Consider the following 26,372-nt stretch of genomic DNA (forward strand, 5'->3'; position numbering starts at 1 on the left):
TGACCTTGCCCTGTGTCTCTGATGCTGCAGCTCCACTAAGAAGAAAAAGGGGAGGTGGGATAGGACTGGGAGCTGGTTTGCTACTATTCATCAGAAAAGGAAGTGGGGCACCTACAAGAGAGCCACAAAGTCTCTCAGCAGGGTCTTGTTGAAAGATTGTTTTTGAAAAAGGTGATATGAATAACCTGTTAAGTATTTTCTTGTAGTAATCACAGAACTGATCTGGCTACTTTCTACTTTAAGGTAGTCCTCCGTGACCTGTGTCTAATTACATCTCCCTTATTCTAGCCCTAACAAATTTTTCTGCACTGCCTTCAGATTTCTAACTGTTTTCTCTGCGATCTATAGATTTCATTTTTTAAAATGTAAGATGGCATTAGTAGCAATGGCAGGAAAAACAGGGCTACATAGTTTATCCCATACTTAGGTTGATTATTTTCTGTGGGACTTTTACACAGAATAATCAACCACTATTTTTTTCAAACGACTGTGTGCAAAGCAGCTATCTCACTGAGCTGTGCTAATATCTGAGACAACAAGCGATAGCATCCCCAAAACGCCACAAAAATCATTAAAATACTGTCTTTTAGGCTTCACTGTATAGAAGAGTCAGTGAACCGAACAAAAGGATAAATTTAGCATCCAGTGTATTTTCTTTAAAAAAAGTCTTAGCCAGGAATGGTGGCTCACGCTTATAATTCCAGCACTTTGAGGGTCTGAAGCAGGAGGATCACTTGAAGCCGAGAGACCATTCTGGGCAAAGCAAGACCCCATCTCTATCCTCCTCCATTTACTATCAAAGTAATATACATTATATACAACTACAATAAAATGGGCATTTTTTTTTAGAAGGTAAATATGTTTGCCAATACAGTGCTTTGAGCGTGGTGGGCACTGCTACAGTTTGAATGTCTGTACCTTCCTAAAATTCATATGCTGAAACCTAATCACCAATATGATGGTATTAGGAGGTGGGGCCTTTGAGAGGTGAGTAGGTTGTGAGGATAGAGCCCTCATGAGTGGGATTCGTGCCTTTATAAAAGAGGCCCTAGAGAGCTACCTTGCATTTCCATCATTTCAGGACACAGCTGGAAGGCTCCATCTGTGAATCAGAAAGTGGGCTCGCACCTGACTGAATCTGCTGGCGTCTTCTTGGACTTCTCAGCCTCTGGAAATTGTGAGAAATAAATTGCTGTGGTTTACAAGCTGCCCAATTTGTGGTATTTTGTTATAGCAGCCCAAATGGGCTAAGACAGTCACTGAATATATTCTTTGTTTATAATTAGTGTTATTTAGAATTATAAGCTTATAAAAAGGATATGACCTTATGAGGTCTTGAAACTCCCTTGCCTTTGAGGAATCTGCCACATTGTCTTTGACAGATATTCATACTCAGCCTCAACAATCCCAAGAATACATAGATGACTGTCTTTACCTCAGCCTTCTCTATCAAAGAGAATGTTCCTTAAACCAGCAGAGATGAAACTCAACCTTAACATTAAATAGAAGAGTATTTTGATGTTTTGAATGTTAAAATCTCCAGCCAGAGATAACTTATTGTTGCATTATTTCCAGATTAATTTTGAACCATGTCCAAACAAAAAAGAAAAGGGAATGTCAATTTGAATTTTTCTAATTGAGGTAAATTGGAGCAGATACTTGGGAAATTGTTGGCTAGTGAACCGTATGTACTTCAAAAGATTACATGGATATTCATCCAAAGGGAATATTTTGATCCTAACTACTATTATCTAATATGTGTCAACACTGAAATAGTTTTGTTTAAAAGTAAACATATATAATGACCAAAAGTTTTCTTCAGCATGAAACGATAAGACTGCCAGTCAATATCTGAAGCAAAGGCAAAGCTGAATTTAATGCTTACTGTAATAAGGGAGAGCAGTGCTGGCTAGACAGTTTCTCTAAGTAGAGCAGGCCAATTTCTTATTTTGGGGAATTGCGGAATTCAGGGATTGGCAAACTTTCTGAGGCCATAGCAGGTTAACATAATCTGTAGAAGTATGACAATGATTGACTGGCACTCAGTGGAGTGTTTGTTGGCGTATGTTCCCGATAAGCTGCTTTCAGAAGTTGGAAGGCTATTGCAATAGCCCAGATAGAAGGAGATGATGGCTTGGACCAGAGTGGAAGGAATCTGTGGAGATGGTAAAGACTACTATCTCTACTAAAAATACAAAAAAAATTAGCCAGACATGGTGGCTCACACCTGTAATCCCAGCTACTCAGGAGGCTCAAGAAGGAAAATCGCTTGAACTCAGGAGGCAGAGGTTGCAGTGAGCCGAGATCACACCACTGCATGTCAGCCTAGGTGACAGAACGAGACTCTGTCTCCAAAAAGAGAAAAAGATGAGGACTAAAAATTGACAATTGGATTTAGCACTGTGCTGGCAAGATCACTTTGGGTGGAGTGAGTGGTGGGGATGAAAGTCAGATGGGAGAATATTTGAGACAATAAGAGGGAGAGGACTCGAGGTACCAAATATAGACAATTCTTTTAAGTTTGGCTGTAAAGCGGAGCCAAGAAGTAGGGTAGTGTCTGGAGAGGGATGTGAAGTAGAAGGAGAGTTTGTATGTTTTTTATTTGAGGTATGTATTACAGTCTGTGTGCTAATGGGCATGGTCCAGTAGAAAAAGAGCACAAGTACTGGATAGTTGTGCTCTTGTATAAATGTATACTGGAACCCTTGTATAAATGAGCAGGGATGGGATCTGGTTCCAAGAGGCAGATTGGCCTTGGGTAAGAGACTGGACAGTTTATCCATAACAGCAAGAGGGAAGGTAGAGTGTGTAGGTACAGGTGTGGTAGGTTTGTAGATATGATGGGAACTCAGATGTTATTTTATGATTGCTTCTGTATTCTTAGTGAAATATTAAGGTAAGGTCATCAGAGAGTGAGGGGTAGGCAGTATTGAAGGTTTGAGAAAAAAGAAGTAGAAAAAAGTCATCTAAGAGAGTAGGAGAGCGACTGGACTAGGATTTGAAATACTAGAATATTAGAATTATTAGGCGGTATTCTTTGACATTAGTGGTGATACATTTTAAATGTAGCCAGTCAGTTCCTATGTTTTTTCTCCAGCTTCATCTGCCACCCTGGTGCTGGTGAGAAGTAGGAAGAGTTAGGTTGTTTGTTTGTTTGTTTGAGATGGAGTATGGCTCTGTCGCCCAGGCTGGAGTGCAATGATGCGATCTCGGCTCACTGTAGCCTCCGCCTCCTGGGTTCAAGTGATTCTCCTGCCTCAGCCTCCTTAGCTGGAGTTATAGGCATGTGTCACCATGCTCAGCTAATTTTTGTATTTATAGGAGAGACAGGGGTTTCACCATGTTGGTAAAGCTGGTCTTGAACTCGTGACCTCGTAATTTGCCAACCTCGGCCTCCCAAAGTGCTGGGATTACAGGCGTGAGCCACCGCACCCAGCCAGAAGAGTTAGTTTTAATCAGATGTGGAGTTTTGCCAGAGGAGTTCCAGAGAGACAGGGTCAAAGATGTTGAGAGTTATGGAGGGGCATGCTTATTGGTAAGGATAAGGACTGTTGGGGGGTGATAACTGTGTGTTCAGCTGAGGTAAGCTGAGGACTGGACTGCTAGAAGAAAGACGGTCAGGGAACTCAGAGTAAGGGAAACATCACTATGGTTCCTGGGTGTCAGATTCATGATTCTTCTTCAGCAGTTTGACCAGTAAGCATTGAAGATTTTGGAAAGAAAATAAGAAGCAGCAATTGTGTAAAAATTTTTTTTAAGGCATGACAAGTTATTTGCTTGTTTTACTTTTTAGACTCAATCTTTTGCAAAAAATGATACCAGAAATGGCATTAACAAAAAGACATGTTCTTTGGTTTAGACTGTATGTTTAAGGACAGCCAGCAAATGTTTTATTTAGTAACTTCTGATTGATTGATTTTGTTTAGTTAGTTGATTATCATTATTATGGGTTTGTTCATAAACTGTTATATTAGGACCATTCACAATGTGGATCTCAAAACAGACTATGATGAAAATATCAACCAAGAAACTCTTTAAAGCAGGCTTAGAAATATAGGTGGCATAGGACAATGTTCAGCTCCTCAGGAAAAAAAAATAGGTGTGGAATAAGAAATATTATTAAATACTAACTGAAATGGACCTAGAAGTCATCCTTTGAGCCTCTCATGTGTTTATCCCCTACAGCCAACCGCTGTGTTTCCAAAACATACCACGTTTATCTACTTCTCTCCATCTCCACAGCCACAACTCTAGGCAAAGCTGCCATCATTTCTCACCTAGATTGCAGCTATTAGCATAGTCCTAGGCTGAGAGAGCTTCTTAGAGACCTTAGGTCCTAGCTCAAAAGTCATCTTTCAGAACAGTCTTTCTGAGCCACTTAAGTTAGCCTTCCTGATCCTCCCCACCTCCATTGCTTTAAGTTTTCTTCCTTATAGTACTTATTGCTGTCTCATATTACCTTCTTCCTTTATTCATTGGTTTTTGTCTGTATGCCACCTTTAAAATAGGGCAGGGAACTTGTCTGTCTTCTATACTGCTTATGCCTGTTGTCTAGAACAAATAATTCATGGTGTAGGAAATGTTCAAAAATATATGTCAAAAGAACAGTAAGTATATTGAAAAACAAATATTCATCTGGGAATCTTGAGAGCAAAAAAATTCTCTGATCTGGTGGGTTGTGGAGATTCAGCACCCAGGAATCCTAGGAGAAGCCAATGGGGAAAAGACAACATAACACAGTCTTAAGCCTAGCGCAATTGAAGAGAAGGCCTCCAGCACCTGAAGTGGAGTTAACCTCAGGCCTGGTATCTCCTAACCAAACTCATTTGGTTACCTAAAAAAAATCAGATTTTCATTTAATTTCAGAGATCAGATGACTGACGATCAGATATTTTTGTTTCGTTTTCAACTGGGGGAGATTAGATAGCAGAGAACTCTGAATCCTATGCTCAGATGAGTTGATAGGGAAGAAAAGGTGAAGAAGGGGCTACAAAGGATCAACACAAGTGTCAAAAACTCTTTTTCAGTCCCCCTTTAGTTGTGATAAGGGGATTAGAGTTTGGGAGCAAGAGGACATTACATGGCTGGAGGAGAAAGAGGGAACTACCAAAGAGGGGAAAGCAGAGATTGATGTATGATTCAAGTATATCAAATTTGTGTTAGCTGTGTACTACCAGGTACTGTACCTCGCGATGGCAATCCAGTGAGGAATGAGATCTGGGAGAGAGCCTCTGCCCTTCAAGAACTTTACAGTGTCTAGTGAGAGAAACAGGTGTAAGACTAACTCCAATCAGTATCATATGTTGGTTTGAAGTAAGTTTGAGGGGTATCTTTATGGAGTAGCTCTGGATAGGATTTCAGGTGATGGCCCACAGCTTTATCTTTACCGAGACACAATTTCAGTCAACTGGTAGGTGTCTAATCTCTTAAAAACTGGCCCGTAGCAACCATAATCATAAAAGACTTATACATGAGCCAAAATATCAGTTTATTAATATCTAGTGAGGAAAGTTACATGAATAGCCAAATTTTAATTAGAAGATATCTTGAACATTGAGAAGAATAAGAGGAAATAACTGGATGATGAAATATTGCCCTCTTTATTGTTTATTTATTTTTAAGACAGAGTCTCATTCTGTCACCCAGGCTGGAGTGCAGTGGTGCAATCATGGCTAACTGCAGCCTGGACCTCTTGGGTTCAAGTGATCCTCCCACCTCAGCCTCCTACTAGCTGGGCCTACAGACGTGAGCCATCAAGCCTGGCTAATTTTTTATTTTTTGTAGAGATTGGGGGTCTCAATATGTTGCCCAGGCTTGTCTCAAACTCCTGGACTTAAGCAATCCTCGCGACTTGGCTTCCCGAAGTGCTGGGATTACAGGTGTGAGCCACTGCACCTGGACTTTCTTTAGTTATGGTACTGTCATTTTATAGTAATTTGTTCTATCTGATTTTCTAGGAAACCTTCTTATCATTTTATGTCAGTATTTTCAGTTACACCCTTAAGTTTTGAAGTTACCAATGTACAATACAACCTGTGGTTTTAATGGATGTATATAGAAAGATAATAGCAACAACAGTTTGGGCATGATGTCTTATGCGTATAGTCCTACCTACTCAGGAGGCTGAGGAGGAGGGATCACTTGAACCTAAGAGTTTGAGGCTGCGCCACTGCACTCTGGCCTGACAGAGCAAGTCTCTGTCTCTTAAAAAAAAAAAAAAAAAAAAAAAGATAATGCCAACATCCTTAAAGAAATCATTAATTTTGCCTGTATGTGAGAATGGAGACCAGGGAAATTTTCAGGGAAGATACGACATTTTCAGCCAGGTCTTGAAGAATATGTGAGGTTCAGTTGAGGATAGGGGTAGATGGGAATGAATGCATTTTTTCTAGAGAGAGGGAACGTAATAAGCAAAGGAATAGAGAGGCCTAAAGTTTGTGGCCTGTTTGGAGTATAGGCTATGTGATGGGGAGCAGCCCGAGATAATATAGGAAAGCTAGCTAGTCAGGACCAGCTTCTGAACTGTGTATCTTATGCTGAGAAGATTGGACTTTCTCTTGTAGGTCAGGGATGGGCAAACTTTTTCTGTAAAGGGCCAAATAGTAAATATTTTAGCTTTGCAAGCCATTGGGTCTCTGTTGCAATTACTCAACTCTGCCATTGTAGCACAAAAGCAGCCATAGGTAGTACAGAAATGAATGAACGTGAATGTGTCCAAATAAAACATTTACAAAGACAGGCAGCAGGCCGAATTTGGCCCGCTGTAGTTTGCCTAACCCTGTTGTGGGTAATATGAATTATATAAGGCTTTTGGACCAGAGAACAATATGATCACATGTATACATTAAAGAGAGAACAGATAAGAATCTGAAAACTCTGAGCCCGCCCTATGGAAATGGTGGTGAAATGGAGGTTAACAACTCATAGAGTATCTCTCTGAATCATATGATTCCATATTTTTAAAAATATAGTCAATGTTGACACCTTACTCCCTATACAAATATAAAGCTTGAAGAAAATAAGTGGAGATTGGTTGAATAGAGTAGAACATTGCTTCTCAAACTTATATATAGATCCCTTTTAAAGGAAAAAAGCTGTCGGGCCCCTAGTGTTAACTGACAATCAAAACAATTAAAGCAGTTCTACCAGGTGCTGGTGCAATGATAAATATAAATGTAAATGTGGCAACTGAAATTCTACAACATTGCTTCTTTTTAAGTGATCCAAAGGATCTAGAATATGGCTATTAATTTTTAGAAATTATTCTTATAGAAAGCTAAAATTTAAAACTCTTAGCAAAATGAGATTGCTGAGATTCCATTAAAAAATTAGCATGGTCCTGGAAGTCCAGTGTGAAAAACAGGGATTCTAGAAATAAGTGATAAATGAAAAGGAAGATGGTAAATGGATGAAGACTTTTGGCTGAAAATATTCCAGGAGTTTCTTGATGTCCTTAAGTATAGCCTCCACTAGCTGAAGTTCAGTGAAGCAGTGGGTGAGTGGAAAGAAGAAAAGCAACAGCACCCATAGACTTTGTGGAATATTTAAACAAAGTTCTTCAGCCTTCGAAGAATTTTGAGTTAAACAAAATATACTCTGCCACACAGTATGAGATGTAGTTGTCAGAACTGATGAGGGGAGTACCTCTAGAGCAGTACATCTCAAGGTGTAGTTCCTGACCAGCAGCATCAGCACCACCTGGGAGCTTATTAGAAATGCACATTATCTGCCCACCCCAGACCTACCCAATCAAGAAACGCTGGGGGCGGGCCCAGGAATCTGTGTTTTAACAAGCCCACCAGGAGATTATGATGCCGTCAAAAGCAGGAGAAACACTGCTGTAAAAAGTGAGTTAAGAAGAAAAATAGTCTGAACATACCAGAATTCCAGATTAAAAATTCTTAAGCTTTGCCTAACTTAGCTGGCAGAACTTGCTTATTTACAAAAAGTTTTGTTTTTCTTAAATGATCATGAGAATGTTATGCTTTGAAAACCAATTCCCATATTCTTGTGCAATATAAATTGTTTTTTTACTTTTATATGAAATACAGTATACATTAGCTTAGAGATTAAAAGTTTCTGTAGACAAAGTGTAGATTTAAAGTACTTTTCTAGCACACTGGTTTCACCTCTTCATCACTCAGAATTTGTTCCTCTTCTAGAAGACAGATGTCAAAAGACAAACAAGAGAGACATGTCATCCCAGGACAGAAAGAAAAGCAAAGCACTCCTTCCAGAACTTCCCTTCCTAAGCAGTTTCTGAGCTCCTGCTGGCACTTGGAATGTTGTCAGAATACACATATTCCTCAATCAAGGATGAGAGTTGAGAGGGAAGGTAAAATCAAGTTAAGAGAATCTGAGAATGGGAACATCTGAGGAAAGAATGCTAGTAGTGGCCAGGTGCAGTGGGTAGCTCACACCTGTAATCCCAGCACTTTAGGAGGCTGAGGCAGGCAGATCACTTGATTCTAGGAGTTTAAGACCAGCCTGGGCAACATGATAAAACACTATCTCTACAAAAAATACAAAAATTAGTTGGGTGTGGTGGCACATGCCTGCAGTCCCAGCTACCTGGTAGGCTGAGGTGGGAAGATAGCTTGAGCCCAGGAGGCAGAGGCTGCAGTGAGCCGTGATTGCACCACTGTACTCCAGCCTGGGTAACAGAATGAGACCTTGTCTTAAAAAACAAAAACAAACCAAACAAAAAGTGATAAGTTTTGAGCATCATTAGATAGGATGAGCAACAGTTATTTGCTTTTTATTGAAGCAGAACTGAAACTTTGAACTTTGGTGTATTACCCAGAAGTTCTTGCCTCATGGCAAAATTCTATAATCTGAATCTGAAGGAAATTCATTTTCCACTGCTTTGGAAAGGAAAACCTAGCTAAAGAAGTAAACTTTTTTAAAATGAGAAACACTTAGAAACGTTTTCCCCTAGGATATGCCATGATAAACTTGATAAGACTTGGAAAAAGAAAAAAAAAAGGAAGAGATTTGTTACATATAACTAACAAAGAATATATTAAGGGCATTTTTTTTTAATGGGCAAAAGATTCTTCACACAATAAGGAACACATTGGCCAATGAACATATGAAAAGATGCTCAACCTTATCATAATTCAGCAAAATACAAATTAAAACCACAGTGAAATACCACCAGAATGGCCAAAAATAAATACTCTGATAATACCAACAATGAGCAAGGATGAGGAGCAATGTGAATTGTCATGTGCCGAATCTGCTGGGAACATTAATTCATGCAATCACTTTGAAAGTAGTTTGGCATTACCTAATCAAGTTAAGTATAAGCATACCCTTTTCCCAGCAATTCCATTCCTAGATTTGAACGTCAGAGAAACTCTCACACATGTGTACCAGGAACTAGGTAACAAGATTGTTTATAGCAAAGAAATAGAGGGGAGAGACTATAAGCAACTTAAATGTTCATTTATACAACAGAATACTCTATAGAAATGAAAAGAAAGTAGTATAGCTCTAAGCATCAACTCAAAACAATGAACAACATTAAATGAAAAAAGCAAGTCACAGAAGGGTGCATACTCTGCGAGTCTGTTTACATAACATGCAAGAAAAGGGGCAGATCTAAAACTTGAGGATATGTACAAATAAGGCAAAACTCTGAAGGAAAGCAAGAGAATGATTAATTCAAAATCTGGTAGAGTGGCTGCTTTTGGAGGGGGAGATGCAACTAGAGAAATGAACATGAGGGTATTAGTAATGTTTTCTTTTTTATGCTGGGCAGGGTGTTCATTTTATTCTTTAAGCAATATTGTAAACAAGCTTTGTGTAGTAGATTTTACTTTGGGATTAGGAGAAGCAATGTATTGGAGTAAGCTATTTAGTCTCTCCGTGGAATGTAGAATGTCATGTTCCAACTTTACAGAACCTGGGTGGCATACAGCATTGCTTGCCTTTGCTCCTGATACCTCATTCCTATCATATTGCCTGTTAGAGTGCCCTGTTAGAATGACCATTGAATGTATGACCCATACTAGGACATTCTTGAAAGTAAAGTTAGGGGCCGGGTGCGGTGGCTCAAGCCTGTAATCCCAGCACTTTGGGAGGCCGAGATGGGTGGATCACGAGGTCAGGAGATCGAGACCATCCTGGCTAACACGGTGAAACCCCGTCTCTACTAAAAAATACAAAAAACTAGCTGGGCGAGGTGGTGGGTGCCTGTAGTCCCAGCTACTCGGGAGGCTGAGGCAGGAGAATGGCGTGAACCCGGGAGGCGGAGCTTGCAGTGAGCTGAGATCCGACTACTGCACTTCAGCCTGGGCGACAGAGCGAGACTCCGTCTCAAAAAAAAAAAAAAAGTAAAGTTAGGGATGCATAAAATAATTAAACTTATATCTATGTCTATTTTAAAATATTCATTGAGAAAATTGGCTTATATACTGAAATTTTCAAAAATATATTAAAGCACATTAAAAACTTTTAAAATAGTAATTATTCAAACATTTAAAAAATAGCATGAACTAAATTATTCTTGGTACATATTTATATACTTTTATCAGTTTCTTACCCTTATCTGTCTGAAATACTATGTCATTGGTATTTTTATAAAGGGAAAAATTTTTTGAGTGGTCTTATTTTTTATTTTTGTCCCTTAAAAAGTTTACCTTCTTCAAAATTACATTTTATGGCTATTATATTGGAAAGTGCCGATATCTTCCATTGAATCTTCTCTGCAGACTGTATTCTTTTTAATGGAGAAAATACACTGTAAATATACTTGTAAGCTTGCTTATTTATTTATTTATTTATTTTTAGAGAGAGGGTCTCACCTTGTTGCCCAGGCTGGAGTGCAGTGATGCAACTATAGCTCACTGCAGCCTCAAACCCCTGGGCTCAAGCAATCCTCCTACCTCACCCTCCCAAGTGGCTAGGAATCCAGGTGTGTGCCCCCATGCCCAGCTATTTTTTTAAAGTTCGCATAGAGATGAGGTCTCACTATGTTGCCCAGGCTAGTTTCAAACTCCTGGGCTCAAGTGATCCTCCTACCTCAGCCTCCCAAAGTATTGGGATTACAGGCGTGAGCCACTGTGCCTGGCCAAGCTTGCTATCTTAAAGTTGGAAGTACAAAATGGAGGCTTAACAAACAGTAATGACAATGATAATAATTTGCTAAAAAAAAAGAAAAAAAGAAAAAAATTTCAAGATAATCAGTAAACCAGAAGAGGTGCCAATAAAACAGGTGTAAACCAGACCTGTCTTGGGCAGTTACACAAGTTGCCTGCAATGTAATATCTGCATAAACAAATTCTGTTAATTTGCTTGGTTTTTTTTTTTCCTATGATTACAGGATTTTTAAATTTTTTTGACACACTATTCTATTTCCTCCATATTTTCCAGAACAAATGCATAAATGTATCTTTTATAATGAGAATAAACCAACAAAACTGTACTTTCTCCTTCATTTTAACTGACTCCTAGCTAGAGATACTCATGCTTGAACTGGGATAGGTAAAACCCAGTCGTATGCTTTCCATGTATTCTGGAAAACATTTAGGACCTATGGTAGATCTGACCTCAACATCTCAACATTAAATCAGTAGTTCTCTTTCCTGGAATTAGAGATTAGTGCATCATGAGCATGGTGTCCTGTGCCTATAATTCTAGCTACTCGGGAGTCTGAGGCAGGAGGGTCACTTGAATCCAGGAGGTCAAGACCAGCCAGGACACGACCCTGTCTTCAATCATGATTAGTTTTTTCAATCAAAAAATTAAAGTTTTTAATTTTTTAAAAAATTAACAAGTTAACATAAAATTAAGATGTGTCTTGAAATCAGACAGCCATCTTGTCTGCCATCTCTGAACAAATTACAAAAATGGACTCATAATACATATTTGCCCACAGGGCTTGCAATACTGTTTCACAAAGCTGGCTGTATTCTTCCTCTTCACAAACAGCCAGTCTCCATAGCATGTTTAGCTACAGACGCCTCTGCTGACTCTCCCTGCAACATTTTCATTGCTCGCCAGTAGATCTGTCTGCAGTTCTCAGGTCTACCAAGGGGGTGGTTCAGTGGTTCCTTGATATAATCCATCTAAAGATGAGAATCTACAGATCCAAACTCTCTCAAAGCCCTCTCATAATATTCTCTTATGTTCACCATCTTGCAGGATTGTTGCTTCTTTTCAAACTGAATCATTTTCCTGAAAAAGTCAACTGAAAATGGATGACTGTCCTGTAAACTTGTATACACAGCTCTGGCTTTTTTGTAGCCACCATGTTGATAAGCCCAATCCAGGTACTTACCCTTCAGGGTTACTGAGTTGGCACCTGTGACAGCTAAGAGAACTTTCTTAAAGATTGCCTCAGTGTCTTCTTGGCTTTTGGCATCTTCACTCCACTCTGTCAAGAAGTCTGCAATGGCAGACAAACCTGGGGTTCCAGGTGCACAGAGTCTTCTTCAAAAAGCATGGCTATGTCAGGGCTCTTTGAGTCGATCACCACATGCACATTCATCTGCCACATTGTCCCAGAGTCTCTAAATAATTCAGTCCCAGCTACTGCCACCTCCAGAGCTTCCCTCAGGAAGTTATGGCACAGCAACAACTCAAGTTAACTGCTTATATTGGAATTCTGGCAGAAGCTTGTTCTTGTGCCTTTCTGAATGCAGTCATGGTTCTTTCCAACCTCTTCCCTCTGAGGAACCCACTATTTGTCTTCTTAGTAAATCTTTCCAAGCAAAAGGTGATGTAACACTTCCACATGGCCTCCGTTGGCAGAGTCTTCACTGCCTCTTCATATACGGCGCAACATCTCTCCTCCTTCTGGCCCTCCTCTGCTTTGTCTTACTTCGTTGTAGGCTGCTCTTCTCCCGTCTGTGGCTCGATCTCTAATTCTCATCTTGCCGCATAATCCCAAGTGAGAAGATCATCTGTGTGTAGAGCCTGAGGGTCATCATAAATTTCTTTTTGTAGACCTTTGGCAAAGTCAAATCGCCGTGCAGTTGAAAGCAGTGACACATGAAATTCTGCACCTCAAATTATGCTTACAGAATTTTCGTAGATGATCCGTGCCAACTCGCCCTTAAGGATTTCTTCAGAATAATCAGGATTCTCCACATCCATGTTGGCTTTTTCAAATTCTTGCTTTTCCTTCCTCAGTTTTTCAGCATGCATCAGCCTCATTCTAAAATAGTCTTGATAAAGTTTAGGGCCCTCTGGATGAAAGTGCAGTGCCCAAAGAAATAGTTGCCTTGTGCTTTCTGAAGACAATCAGTCTTCCATTTCCCATTTGGCTGCCATAATCCACAAAGCTGGCTTGTTGGAATGAATGGCCAACATGGCAGAAAATACCTTGCTAAGTTGAGTTTTAGTAGCCCATTTCTTACGAAAAACTACATAGGAGGCCGGGCGCGGCGGCTCACGCCTATAATCCCAGCACTTTGGGAGGCCGAGGCGGGTGGATCACCTGAGGTCAGGAGTTTGAGACCAGCCTGACCAACAAGGTGAAGCCCCATCACTACTAAAAATACAAAAATTAGCCGGGCATGGTGGCGGGCACCTGTAGTCCCAGCCACTCGGGAGACTGAGACAGGAGAATTGCTTGAACCTGGGAGGCAGAGGTTGCAGTGAATCGACGTCATGCCACTGCACTCCAGCCTAGGCAACGGAGCAAGACTCCGCCTCAAAAAACAAACAAAAAACTACATAGGAGAGCCAAAGTTGAATATCATCTTTCCTCTTTGCTGAGGCACATCGGAAAACACCTTGTACCCAGTGTACAACAGAATTCTCAATCTCATCCTTTCTAAATGAATATCCAATGCATGTTCTTCTCTGGATCTGTTCCAAAAGATTAATTTCATATTGAACATAATTGGTAAAGTCATCCTTGAAAAGGGCTCTTCCCTGGATTCTCTACTCTAGATCAGAAGCCTTCTTAATGATAGCCTTAATCTCTGCATGACTGAACAGTCCAATGTGCTCCAGCTGTTGCAATTTGGGGAGCTGATCTTTGTGTTCCTGAATTATCTCTACAATGAGGTCCAAACTCTACAACCCCATGGGGAGGTTCTTAACCACAAACACATGCAGGAAGCTCCCCCATTTGCTTGTTGTTGGACCTAAGGTGGTTGCTGGTCAAGTTGCTGTCAGACTCTTGCGGTGAGCCTGCCTTTCTAAACACTTTGAACAGTTCCATTCATGGGAGATGGAAACACATCAAAGGAGCCTTAAAATGTTACTGGTTTGGCAGGAAAAACATACTAAAATATTAAGTTGAGAAAACTTGAGGGAAGGAGTAGTAAATATGTCAAACTGAAGTACTGAGCATTTTGCAGTCAAGAAAAAACCAAATCACTAAGTCTAAAGTGTATTTCCATAGGTAGTAAGTACTTTTTTTTTTTTTTTTTTGAGACAAGGTCTTGCTATGTCACCCAGGCTAGAGTCTAATGGCATGATCTCGGCTCACTGCAACCTCTGTCTCCTGGGCTGAAGCCATCCTCCCATCACAGCCTCTTGAGTAGCTGGGCCCACAGGTGTATACCACCACACCTGGCTGATGTTTCATATTTTTCACCATGTTGCTGAGGCTGCTCTTAAACTCCTGAGCTCAAGCGATTCACCTGCCCCAGCCTGCCAACGTTCTGGGATTACAGATGTGAGCCACTGCATCTGGCCCAGTACTAGGTATATTTTATGAGACAGATGGTTCATACATATGACTGGAATATAGAGAAATCCTTGGTTTTTCGCCTTTCCTATAGAACAATCCTGCCAAATCAACAGATGATTAGCTCTTTGATATATGCCAACTTCTGTGTCTCTAGAGCTTCTATTAACCTGCTTGTTGATTAACCTCATAGCTGTCCAGGAGAGATCACACAATAAGGAAACGATGATGGTCCCTTCCCATAGTCAGACCCTCCGACCAACCTTGTCAATCAGTGGGTGACATATCCCAGCATGATTTTGAGTATTTTACTCAAACATCTTCAGAATGCTATATTTTTTCCTTTAAAAACACCTCAGAAAAATATTTTCAAATGCATCTTTTCAAAAGAAAATTTTTCCTAGTGGCAAGAGACCACTCCTGTCATGTGGAATGTATTGATATCCCCCCATATTAATATTGAGTCATATTGTGCTCCTGAATAATATATAGAAAAACAAATGTGCCTTAAACACATTGTGCTGAAGCAAAGTACTCTGGTAAAATAATTTGAAAACCATTGATGGAAAAACTTTTATTTTGGCACATAATTTCTTTCCCCCTAAAATTTAATTATTAGAAATTCTAAATTCTGTCAAGTGACTGCCTTAATGGATTTGAATTTTGTTTTATCTTTTCCCTCTTTTTTCCTGGTTTTTTTTTTCAACACAAGGCAAAGGACATTGAATGATTCATAAAGAAGAATAGCATGTGATATATGATCAAAGAATATATGACATATGGAAATTACATTTCACTTAACCTAAGAATTAGATCGAAGTAGGTGGAGATGACTCACTATTTAAAATGTTTTTGTTTCTTCTCTCCATAGCTTTAAGAAAAAGTAGAGATCACTTCTGACTGTACTGAACAGCAAAAATTAAGTGACTTGCTACACTGTAAATCATGGCACTGCCATTCCGTAAGGACTTAGAAAAGTACAAAGACCTTGATGAAGATGAGCTCCTTGGGAATCTGTCAGAAACAGAACTGAAACAACTGGAAACTGTTTTGGATGATCTTGACCCAGAGGTAGGTGCTAGCTGATGAAGAGAAATGAAATAACTTTTCAAATTCTTTGAAACTCAGTAGCTGCCTTTGAGCTTTTTCATGACTTTTCTCTGGCACCTTCTACCCCCTCCTCTTTATTCCAAATCAATTTGCTTTTGGCTTCCTCTCCAGTTCCCCACTTCTGCCTCCATATGTTTACTAACATGACTGTCCTAAACTACTCCAGTATCCTTATTTTCAAACATCTCCTGAAATTTCTTCCTCCTCTAAGAAATTTTTCTCCTCTGTGCAGGCAGGGATATTTTTAGTACAATGCAGCAGATGATTACCTTTTTGATACACGCCAACCTCTGTCTCTTCCGAGTTTGTATGCCAGGTGGCTCCAGTGTAGGATGCCTCTAAAAGATTCTTCATGACCCTAAATCTAATTGTTCCTTTTCTGAAAGATGCTGACCCAATCGATTAAGTTTCCAGTCATTGGAAGAATAGATCTAAGTAATTTCTTGACAATACAGCAGTCCACTGTGGAGCAGACCTGAATATATGTATGTAAGCTTTAACTTGCAAGGTGGATGTTGTTTGTCTTATAAATTACACAAGGCTTAGATAGACACCCATGACCCTTGAATTGTTATTCCCTGATATGTCAGGGGAGGGGCAGTGAGGTAAGAACCTGAAGGTCCTGAAGGTAATGGTTGTTTGCTAGGCTTCTTTTCTTTACCACATTTCTTTATGCCAAGATGTTGATTTTAAGTATCCTCTAAGGACTGAGATGGAGTTCATTTTATAACATTGTTCTTGTTACTGGATGATGTGTCTATACCATAGATCAAGTCCCTTAACCATAATTACTATTATAAGGAAAAGTTCCCAGTACACCTAATTGGAGGGGGATTACTCAGGATAACAGTGCTGTTTTTATCACATCACAGCAATATCTTCTATAGGCAGTTCAATCTATTAGACCTATTTGAATCAAATGGTTTTAGAACTGGAAAAAGTGGACGAGTGCTCACACCTATAATCGCAGCACTTTGGGAGGCCGAGGTGAGTGGATCACTTGAGGCCAGGAGTTCGAGACCGGCCTGGCCAACATAGTGAACCCCGTCTCTGCTAAATATACAAAAATTAGCTGGGCGTGGTGGTGCATGCATGTAGTTTCAGGCTATCCCAGGCTACTTGGGAAGCGGAGGCATGAGAATTGCTTGAACCAGAGAGGTGGAGGTTGCAGTGAGCCAAAATTGCACCACTGCACTCCAGCTTGGGTGACAGAGCAAGACTATCTCAAAAATAAATAAATAAATAAATAAATTTATAAATAAATAAATAAAAGAACTGGAAAAAGCATAAGCCTTTATCTAGTCCCTAGTCCAGGTTTCTCAATCTTGACACTATTTACTTTTGAGGTTGCATAATTTGTTGTAGGGGTGCTGTCCTGTGCATTGGAGGGATGTTTAACAACATCCCTGGCCAGTAGCACACTCCTCCTGTTTTAAAATATTCCTAGGATGTTGTTTTAATCAGGTTTGGTAATGGATGACAGACACTGAAACTACTGCCTTGAAAGAAGGGTTTACTACTTACAGTTCCAAGAGCAGGAGGCACACCATGCCACACAGAGGCACATGGGGAAGCACCCAGGTTGGTCAGGCGGCAAAAGGATCAAGGAACAAGCATGGCCAAGAGCCTTTATTGTGGTTCAATAGGAATGAATGGGTGAGTCAGGATAGGCAAATTTTAACAAGTTTAGGACTAGATAGTTTGAATAATTTTAACAGGCTCAGGGCTATGTAAGTAGTCTCTAGTTGTCCAATATCTGGCTCTGGGTGATTTAGGGGGAGGGGAAATACTGGCTTGGTAAGTGAGAATTAGTTAAAAAAGAGGTGGTTAGGAGAATTGGTTGGTTTGCATATGAAAGGTGTGCTCAGGGTGAGGTTGGTAGGGAGTAGTGCTCTCTAGCTAGCCCTGGAAGGAGTGATCTCCAGGATTAGCAGGGCCCCAAGATGTCAAAGCATCAGAAAACTCAGAAAATAAAAAACATGACTTTTTTTGGAGCCCAGTTGTCACTCTGTTCCTCAGGCAAGAGTGAAGTGGTGCAATGATAGCTCACTGCAGCCTTGAACTTCTGGCTCAAGCGATCCTCCCACCTCAGCCTCCTATGTCGCTAGGACTACAGGCAAGCACCACTATACCCAGCTAATTTCTTTGTAAAATTTTTTGTAGAGGCAAGGTCTCGTTATGTTACCCAGACTGAAAACCGTGATTAATACTCCTCCCCCTGAGCTGACAACCAAAAATGTCTCCAGACATTGCCAAATGTCCCATAGGGGACAAAAACACTACTGGTTCAGAAACATTGATCTAGTTCATGCCCTCTGTTTTACAGATGGAAAACAGAAATTACGTCAGTTATTACAATTAGGCAAAGAGCTGGGACTAGGTCCCTCACTGCCTCATTGATACCTGGCGGTCTAGCAGTCTTTCTGTTAAACCACACTGAGTCTCCTCCCAACTCATGCACTATGGTATCAGTCTGAAATCTGATGGCTTATTTTTCATTTGTAAATCCATGGCCTGCTTCTTGTGTGGGGAGGCTTGATTAGCCTCTAAATGTCTTTTGCAAACCCCCCAACCCCAGTCATAACTCCCCTAACCTCAATACTGTTAGTTGAGACTAGGAGAACAATGATGTTTATGACAGCATCTGTTTGTTGGGTGACATGTTTTTGGAAAGCATTCTGGTAAAGAACCAGGTAAGAAAGAGGTCAAGGATAGTAGCAGCGAAACACCACTGTAACTTACAAAGTCTCAGGAAGTAGGTTGAAGGTATGTGTGGTACCTTATATTTTGGAGGACTGTTTTACTGTCCTCCTGCTGTATTCAGTGTACGTGTTTGCTAACTCACTGCATTTTTGCCAAAAAAAAAAAAAAAAAATCTATCCCCAGAAGACAGCCAGCCTAGCAAAAGCTTTCCCCTGCCCCACCCCCGAAGGCTGGGAATATATTTTACAGCAAAATTGCACTACAAGAGAGAAACATGTCATTTTTAGTGACAATCATATTAAAGAAAATTTTTATCTGAAAAGTAATTATGATCTATTAGCTTACTTGATTAGAGTATATTTCTAATGAAGCTTGGTTCATGAGTTTATAGCCTCTAAAACCAGCTAGCTGTCATTTAGTTTGTGGTTAGACTGTTTTTGGCCAGGTATAGTTGCTCATACCTGTAATCCTAGAAGGGAGATTAGCTTAAGAGCAGGAGTTCCAGACCATCCTGGACAACATAGCAAGACCTTGCCTCTACAAAAAATTATAAAAATTAGCTGGGGGCATGGTGGTGCACACCTGTAGTTCCAGTTACTCCAGAGGCCTAGGCAGGAAGATTGCTTGAGCCCAGGAGTTCAAGGTTTCAGCAAGCTATGATCACATCACTGCACTCCAGCCTGAGCAATAGAGCAAGACCCTGTCTCCCCTCCAAAAAAAAGAAAGAAAGAAAAAAAGGCTTTCTAAGGAGCCAGGATTTCAGCTATCATATTTAGGACTGTGTGTCGCATGGGCTTGAGCAGGCAGGTAGAGTAGTGCAACTTCCATTACCACCGCCATGAAATAGCAATATATACATCTATGCATTATTGATGGAGAAGTAAAGTAACTTTTTATTATTGATGGAGAAGTAAAGTAACTTTTTATTAATTTGCCTTAATGAGAATCTTTAAAAGCATTCTACCATTTACTTTATTCAGTAAATATTTGGGGACAACTTGTAGATTTCAGGTACTATGCTAGGCTTAGGAATACAAGAATGAGCAAAACAAATGTGGTATTTGCCCTCATGACGCAGGCTGGTAGGAATAGGAGCAGTTTGACATTAATCAAATAATCATACCATATTAAAAGAATGGTAAATGCTACACACTGTAAGAGCTTGTGATGAGAGGTTAAGAAAAGCTTCCCTGGGGGAATGGAGCTACAATCTGAAAAATGAGTTGCAAAAAGGGATAGGCAGAGCATTCCAGGGAAGGGAGACCACACACATAGAGGCCTGGTGGTAGAAGGAAGTATGTAGCAAGTACAAGAGAGAAAAAAAAGTCCAGTGTGACTGGAATGGAGAGGATGTATGAGATGAGCCTAGGGTGACAGACTGAGGGGCTGGTGGTGAAGGATAAAAAATATCAGGCAACTGATACAGTTGGGAAGCTAGTGTAACAGTCTCAGCAAGCTTGGATCATAGTTTGGACCAAAGTAATAATGTTGGAGATGGGAAAAAGATGAATGAGTTCTTCAGGAAGTAAAAGAGTAGGGTTTGCAGGTCAATTGGAAATGGATTCTTCATGTGTAGTTCCTCTCTTGATTTCTAAGTCTAAAGGTAGAAATCTTATGTTTCTTTTTTATGGTTCCATAAACAATTTTGTATTACAGAAATATACTTGGTACAGAGTTAGGAATGGACGTCCTGTGTGTTTCATCTTTATAGTTCAGCTTTCTGTGTAGTAGGTACCATTACATAAAGGGTAACACAGGTGAATTTTATGAAAATTATTATGTATCTCAACAAATGACCACAGTTGAAGTGCTGTATTTCCTAGTTACAAATTGAATATTTTCTATTAACATTACCCTTATAAGATTACCCTTTATAATGAAAAATTGTCTTATACCACCCATGAAATTCAATTGGGAGGTTTTGCAAAAGAGGGCTGGCCCTTCTGTGTGATTTCTCTGGCTGCCTCCCAGTTTCAAAGCAAAGATATACCCAGAAATAGGAGACAAGGCAGTATCACCTACCTCTTTGGCTTTTGACAAGCAAAAGGACGGTGCTCTCTTTGTCTAGTCAGCCCTTGTGTTTACTGCGCTTAGTGAAAATTAAGGGACTACAGGAGAAAACTTTAATCTATCACCTTCTACTCCACCTCCCTCAACTCTAAGTCAGTCCATGCACTCAAAAGCTTTACCCATGTGGAAACCCAGGAACATAGCTCTTGCTATGAGTATTTCAGGGGTCCCTTGGGGCATGTGAAACAATGATAGTGATTGTTGCAAGTACATCCTAGTGCTCATGTATATATGTATGCATACACACATAAGTGGAACATCTCACATCGTGTTTAAACTGAAGTAAACAATCTGATATTCTACTGTGTGGTATACATGTTTTAATCATGAAAAAGTCTGTACAATGAAATGGAAGTCATGAAGGAATATCATGTACGGAGTCATTTAACACTCTTGTAATAGAATTATTCTCTGTACATATACACTGAGCAATTAAGGATTAATAAAACTTTTTAAAAAAACTTTTATTTTAAGTTCAGACATACATGTGCAGGTTCGTTACGTAGGTAAACTTGTGTCATGGGGGTTTGTTGTACAGATTATTTCATCACCCAGGTATCCTAATACCTGTTAGTTATTTTTCCTGATCCTCTACCTCCTCCCACCCTCCCTCCTCTATGCTCCAGTGTGTGTGCTCTATATGTCTGTGTGTTCTCATCATTTAGTTCCCACTTAGGTAAGTGAGAAGATGCGGTATGTGGTTAATAAAACCTTTTTATTAGTATCCCAGAACACTTAAAAACTAAAGATTGTTTCCTGCTAGTAGAATCCTCTCTGAAGAAAATGTTCTATTAGAAAACATATGCCGGGCGCGGTGGCTCATGCCTGTAATCCCAATACTTCGGGAGGCTGAGGAGGGCAGATCATCTGAGGTCAGGAGTTGTAGAATAGCCTGGCCAACATGACAAAACCCTATCTCTACCAAAAATGCAAAAATTAGCCAGGTGTGGTGGCAGGCGCCTATAATCCCAGCTACCTGGGAGTCTGAGGCATGAGAATGGCTTGAACCCAGGAGGCGGAGGTTGCAGTGAGCCAAGATTGTGCCGCTGCACTCCAGCTTTGGGGATAGAAGGAGACTCTGTCTCCAAAAAGAAAAGAAACTGTACTAATGTATGTGCCTATTTTAATAATAATGTAAGTGAATTCTACCTAATAAAAAAGAAGTTTCATGTTTGGAGCAGTTGTATATTGCTGTCCTAAAATCCTGCAATGAAGTGTTTAGTGCCTGTATCACATTCCGGTCTGTAATTCTTTTTTATATGGGTAATCTTCGGAAGCATATAGCATTAGCATTCTTTTTGGTCATACTGGCTGATTCATTCTCTCTGGCAGAATGCCCTTCTGCCTGCAGGGTTCCGGCAGAAGAACCAGACATCAAAGTCCGCCACAGGGCCATTTGATAGAGAGCATCTCCTTTCATATCTGGAGAAGGAAGCATTGGAGCATAAAGACAGGGAAGACTATGTGCCCTACACTGGAGAAAAAAAAGGTAAGCCCAGAATTTTGAAGTTATTATGTGGTAACACTTGATTTTTCTTTTTATAGGTGGGTATGGAGAAAATCATATTTTTAGAGGTACATCATTGGTAGCCTTAAATATAGGATACTGTTGACTTAAATATTTATTACTTTAGACACTTTATTTACATTTTTCATCAACTTGGCCAATAAGTTTCTTCTTAATGATGTTAGTGAAGTTTTATTACACAATGATTTTGTATAACATTCTTTAATTCTCTACTGTAACAGATCTAAAAGTGTATTGAAGGAAACTTTTAAATCCAGTGGTAGATTACAGAGTACAAATGATGTTAAGGCATCTATTCTAACTGCATTCTTTAAAGTGGAATGCCATAAAACAATTCATGCCATATTTTCAAAGACCCTTTTTAAAAGCTGTTCTATAGCCATCCTTATTAATTCATGGTTATGATTGCTAATGCTTCGTAGTCAGTACTTTTAGGAAATTTTTCTAGTCCAAGTCTCCCTCATTTAAGTGTTTGTGCTTATGTATCCTCAGTGGAGCTTAAGTACAGCTGTGGCTTTTTTTTTTTTTTGATTTTTTTTTTGACAGAGTCTTGCTCTGTCACCCAGGCTGAAGTGCAGTTGTGTCATCTCACCTCACTGCAACCTCCACCTCCCGGGTTCAAGCGATTCTCCTGCCTCAGCCTCCTGAGTAGCTGGGATTACAGGTGCGCGCCACCACGTCTGGCTAATTTTTGTATTTTTAGTAGACATGGGGTTTCACCATGTTGGCCAGGCTGGTCTCGAACTCCTGACCTCAAGTAATCCACCCACCTTAGCCTCCTAAAGTGCTGGGATTACAGGCGTGAGCCACTGCTCCTGGCCACAGCTGTGTTCTTAAAAGTTCTATATATATACTTAAATGAAACAGGATAAGTTTTTCAGCTTTCCAAACAGGTTAGAATATAGGTTGACCTAAAAACGCAAATTCTACATTCACTCTTATTTGGAATATTGTGTATAGAATACTGGGGAATGGTGACAGCAGTGGCAGAGCTGCATATCAGCTCTTGCAGGCACCGTTTTTATGTCTGAATTCTTTCTAGTCTGGGCAGGAAGAATGGTACTTGGGCTTTTTATTTGAGAAAGAGGCCCTTCTCAATAATTTTGGCCAGAACTGTGTCACATGACTACCCCTTAGCTGCAAGGGAAGCAAGAAAGTTCATTTTAGCACTCCAGCTTCTATAGTAGAGGAAGGCTAGTGAATGGTAATAGTAGGTAAGCCGTAAACTCAGCACTTGACTTTTCCAAAATTATCCATCACCTCAGCCCCTGTGCTTTTTCTTTAGAGTCCTCCTCCCCTTCATCTCTTGTTAAGGATCACTATCTTTGTTACTTGAGTTAGGGTTCTCCAGACAGACAGAACCAATGGGATGTGAGGGGAGAGAAAAGTTTATTTTAAGGAGGCTTTTAAAATTCAAAATCTAGCAGGCTGGAGATGCAGGGAGGATTTACTGTTCTTGTCGAAAGGCAGTCTAGTGGCAGAATTTCTTCTTACTTTGGGGATATGAATCTTTGTTCTTTTAAGGCTTTCAACTGATTAAACGAGGCCCAGCCACATTATGGAGGTTAATTGGCTTTACTTAGAGTCCACTGATTTAAATTTTAATCTCATCCAAAACAACAAAAACAAACAAACAAAAAAAACCTTCATGAAAACTTTTAGAAGAATGTTTGAGAAAATATCTAAGCACCACAACCCAGCGAAATTGACACATAAAACTAACCATCACACCACTGTTACAGGTGGGAATGTCCTGTCCCTCAGGTGTTTGGGGCCAGAAAAAGAGTTCAAAACCAATGCAGAATTTTGAAATGTGGAGAATCATAAAGACAGGCAGAGGCATCCCTTCCTTTTTATTTGTCCAAGAAAACTACTGGTTATATTTTCTCTGTACAGCCATACAGATGTCAGTGTTTATGGCTTTAATCCTGCTTAAATTGGAGAACATAATTTTATGGGAAAAAATACTGGTTGATCACCTTCTATTCTGTGTGTTTTAGGTGGACTCTGGGGGTATAATTTGGAAAGGAATGGAGGTAGAAACAAAGGGAGAGATGTGAGAAAAAGAGATGTCAGAAAAAAACTATGGAATTTGAGGACAAGGAGAAAAAATAAGAGACCTGAAAGAAAGCTGCATTTGTCCCAGGCTAACCCAGGAAGCTTCCTAATATGCCCTTGTTTCATAATCTCCAGTTACCTAGGAAAATACCTTGGAGGATTAGAGGAAATAGGAAAGAAAGTAGAGAAGAATTATGGAAAATAAGAAAATACAAGAGGGGGAAAAGGATAGAGGTGAGGAATATGGGTGACATTAGGAAAAAGTGCTGTATCCTCAACTATTGTAGAATATCTTTGTCCTCCTATGTATCTTTTTAAATTTTTACTTCTTACTTTAGGTTTTAGATGGGTAAGAATAAATGGAAGTAGTTGAACAAGTAATTTTACATTCACAATCAGTGGTTTCTCTTTATAGTACATTCAGTATTTTTACTGCATCTTTTAGCTACATATGTCTATTAAATATTGTTTATGGGTAGTTCTGATGCAGTGATTAAAATGATAGCTTTTTTTTAAAATAATGAACTTTTTGTTACGTAGAGAAAATGCACAGATCATCTGTATGTAGCTCAGTGAATTATAAAATAAACACCATGGTTTATCTAAACACTCAGGTAAAGATAACATCAGCAGCCAAATGCGGTGGCTCACGCCTGTAATCCCAGCACTTTGGGAGGCTGAGGCGGGCGGATCTCTTGAGGTCAGGAGCTCGAGACCAGCCTGGCCAACATGGTGAAACCCCGTCTCTACTAAAAATACAAAATCGCCGAACGTGGTGGCACGTGCCTATAGTCCCAGCTACTTGGGAGGCTGAGGTAGTGGAACCGCTTGAACCCCGGAGGCAGAGGTTGCAGTGAGCCAAGATTGCTCTACTGCACTCCAGCCTGGGCGACAGAGCCGAGACCCTGTCTCAAAAAAAAAAAAAAAAGATAACATCAGCACCCACTGAAGGCCCTATCATGCTCCTTCCCAGTCACTTTTCCCTTTTGTCTTCTGAAAAGTAATAACCAACATAGTGTCTAATAAAATGATTAGTTCTGCTTGTTTTGAACTTTATATTGATGGAAACATACATTCCGGGCATCTGGCATGCCTATGTCATACAGTTTTTGTGAGGACCAAATTTGTTTTGGTTTGGTTTTTAGAGATCAGGACTCACTCTCTTGTTGCCCAGGCTGGAATGTAGTGGCACTGCAACTTGGGACTCCTGGGCTCAAGCAATCCTTCCGTCTTAGCCTCTAGAGTAGCTAGGACTACAGGCACATGCCACCACACCCAGCTGAGGACCAAATTTGTTAATGGGTACACTGAAATCACTGTAAAGGATCATATGGGAGATGATTACCAAACAAGAGATTTTCATTCTCTGTCATGGAGGAGTGGTCCAGAACAACCATGGGGTGAATTTGTGAGTTTCATCAATCTATCAGATGGAAACACATACTATCAGATGTGGTAGAATCAAGCCTTATAAGCCATGTCACAGTACCACGGACCTGAAGGAGGGCAGATTCCTCTTCAATAATCAAGCAACTTTGGCTGTAAAGCTCTGCTTTGAAATATAGCAAAAAGCCACCTCTAGTGTTCTGAAATCCACCCTAGACTCTCATCTTTAAAGCAGTTAGCCTTAGTTTTCCTTAGTCACGAATATGCCATCCTTTCTCTTCATCTAATCTCCAAGATCCTGATAACATTCCAGAAGGTCCTCAGAGTAATTCATCTGTGTCTTATTAGAATACTTCCCATCAAGCTAAATGTTAATCTCCTCTGTAGCTCCAAAAATCCAGAAGCTTGTTTTTTAAAGATGCCTCTCCTATGACTCTGCCCTGAACACCTGGGTTGAGTCTCAGATTTTTTACTTAATAGCTTATTTTAGTGGAGATGGACTTTCAGATTGAGGATGCTTTCCCCTACAATAGAGGTCTTCCTCGTTCTTCATAAAAGTTTGCAAACCTACCTCTATTGAGAAACAAAGGCATTTTACTTTCTTGGTACATTTAGATTAGTTAGAATCCATAAGATGTTCTCTTGTTCTCTAAATGATTTTTTCATTCAAACATGACTGGCCTCAGGGTGCAGTACCTAATGGCAATATTAGCCTTCTGACCAGGGAATGTTATAGCAGTGTCATTCAGTTCCTTGAACTCTTTCCAAGTTATATGCCAAACTTATAAATTAATTATTTTAAAGGGTCTATCAGATGACTGCCTAATTTTTTTTTTGGAGATGGAATCTCACTCTGTCACCGAGGCTGGA

General features: G+C 40.0%; 1 protein-coding gene and 1 pseudogene across 2 annotated transcripts in view; one reads left to right on the plus strand and one right to left on the minus strand.

Moving 5' to 3' along the window:
* Window positions 1-732: 732 nt before the first annotated feature.
* The window catches only part of LOC116273562 (tropomodulin-3), a 61,612-nt gene continuing 35,972 nt past the window's right edge, over window positions 733-26,372 (plus strand). The window contains exons 1-3 of one of the 2 annotated variants that reach the window (XM_031662704.1): window positions 733-1,177; window positions 15,519-15,718; window positions 21,863-22,019. In XM_031662704.1, the coding sequence (XP_031518564.1) occupies window positions 15,593-15,718; window positions 21,863-22,019 (283 nt within the window). In that variant the 5' untranslated portion in view covers window positions 733-1,177; window positions 15,519-15,592. Of the gene's footprint in view, window positions 1,178-15,516; window positions 15,719-21,862; window positions 22,020-26,372 lie in introns of those variants that run through there. The other variant, XM_031662705.1, reaches the window with a different exon arrangement.
* Window positions 11,925-14,838, minus strand: LOC116273567 (annotated as a pseudogene).

This window comes from Papio anubis, unplaced genomic scaffold (genome assembly GCF_008728515.1).
Source record: "Papio anubis isolate 15944 unplaced genomic scaffold, Panubis1.0 scaffold88, whole genome shotgun sequence".
Taxonomy (NCBI): domain Eukaryota; kingdom Metazoa; phylum Chordata; class Mammalia; order Primates; family Cercopithecidae; genus Papio; species Papio anubis.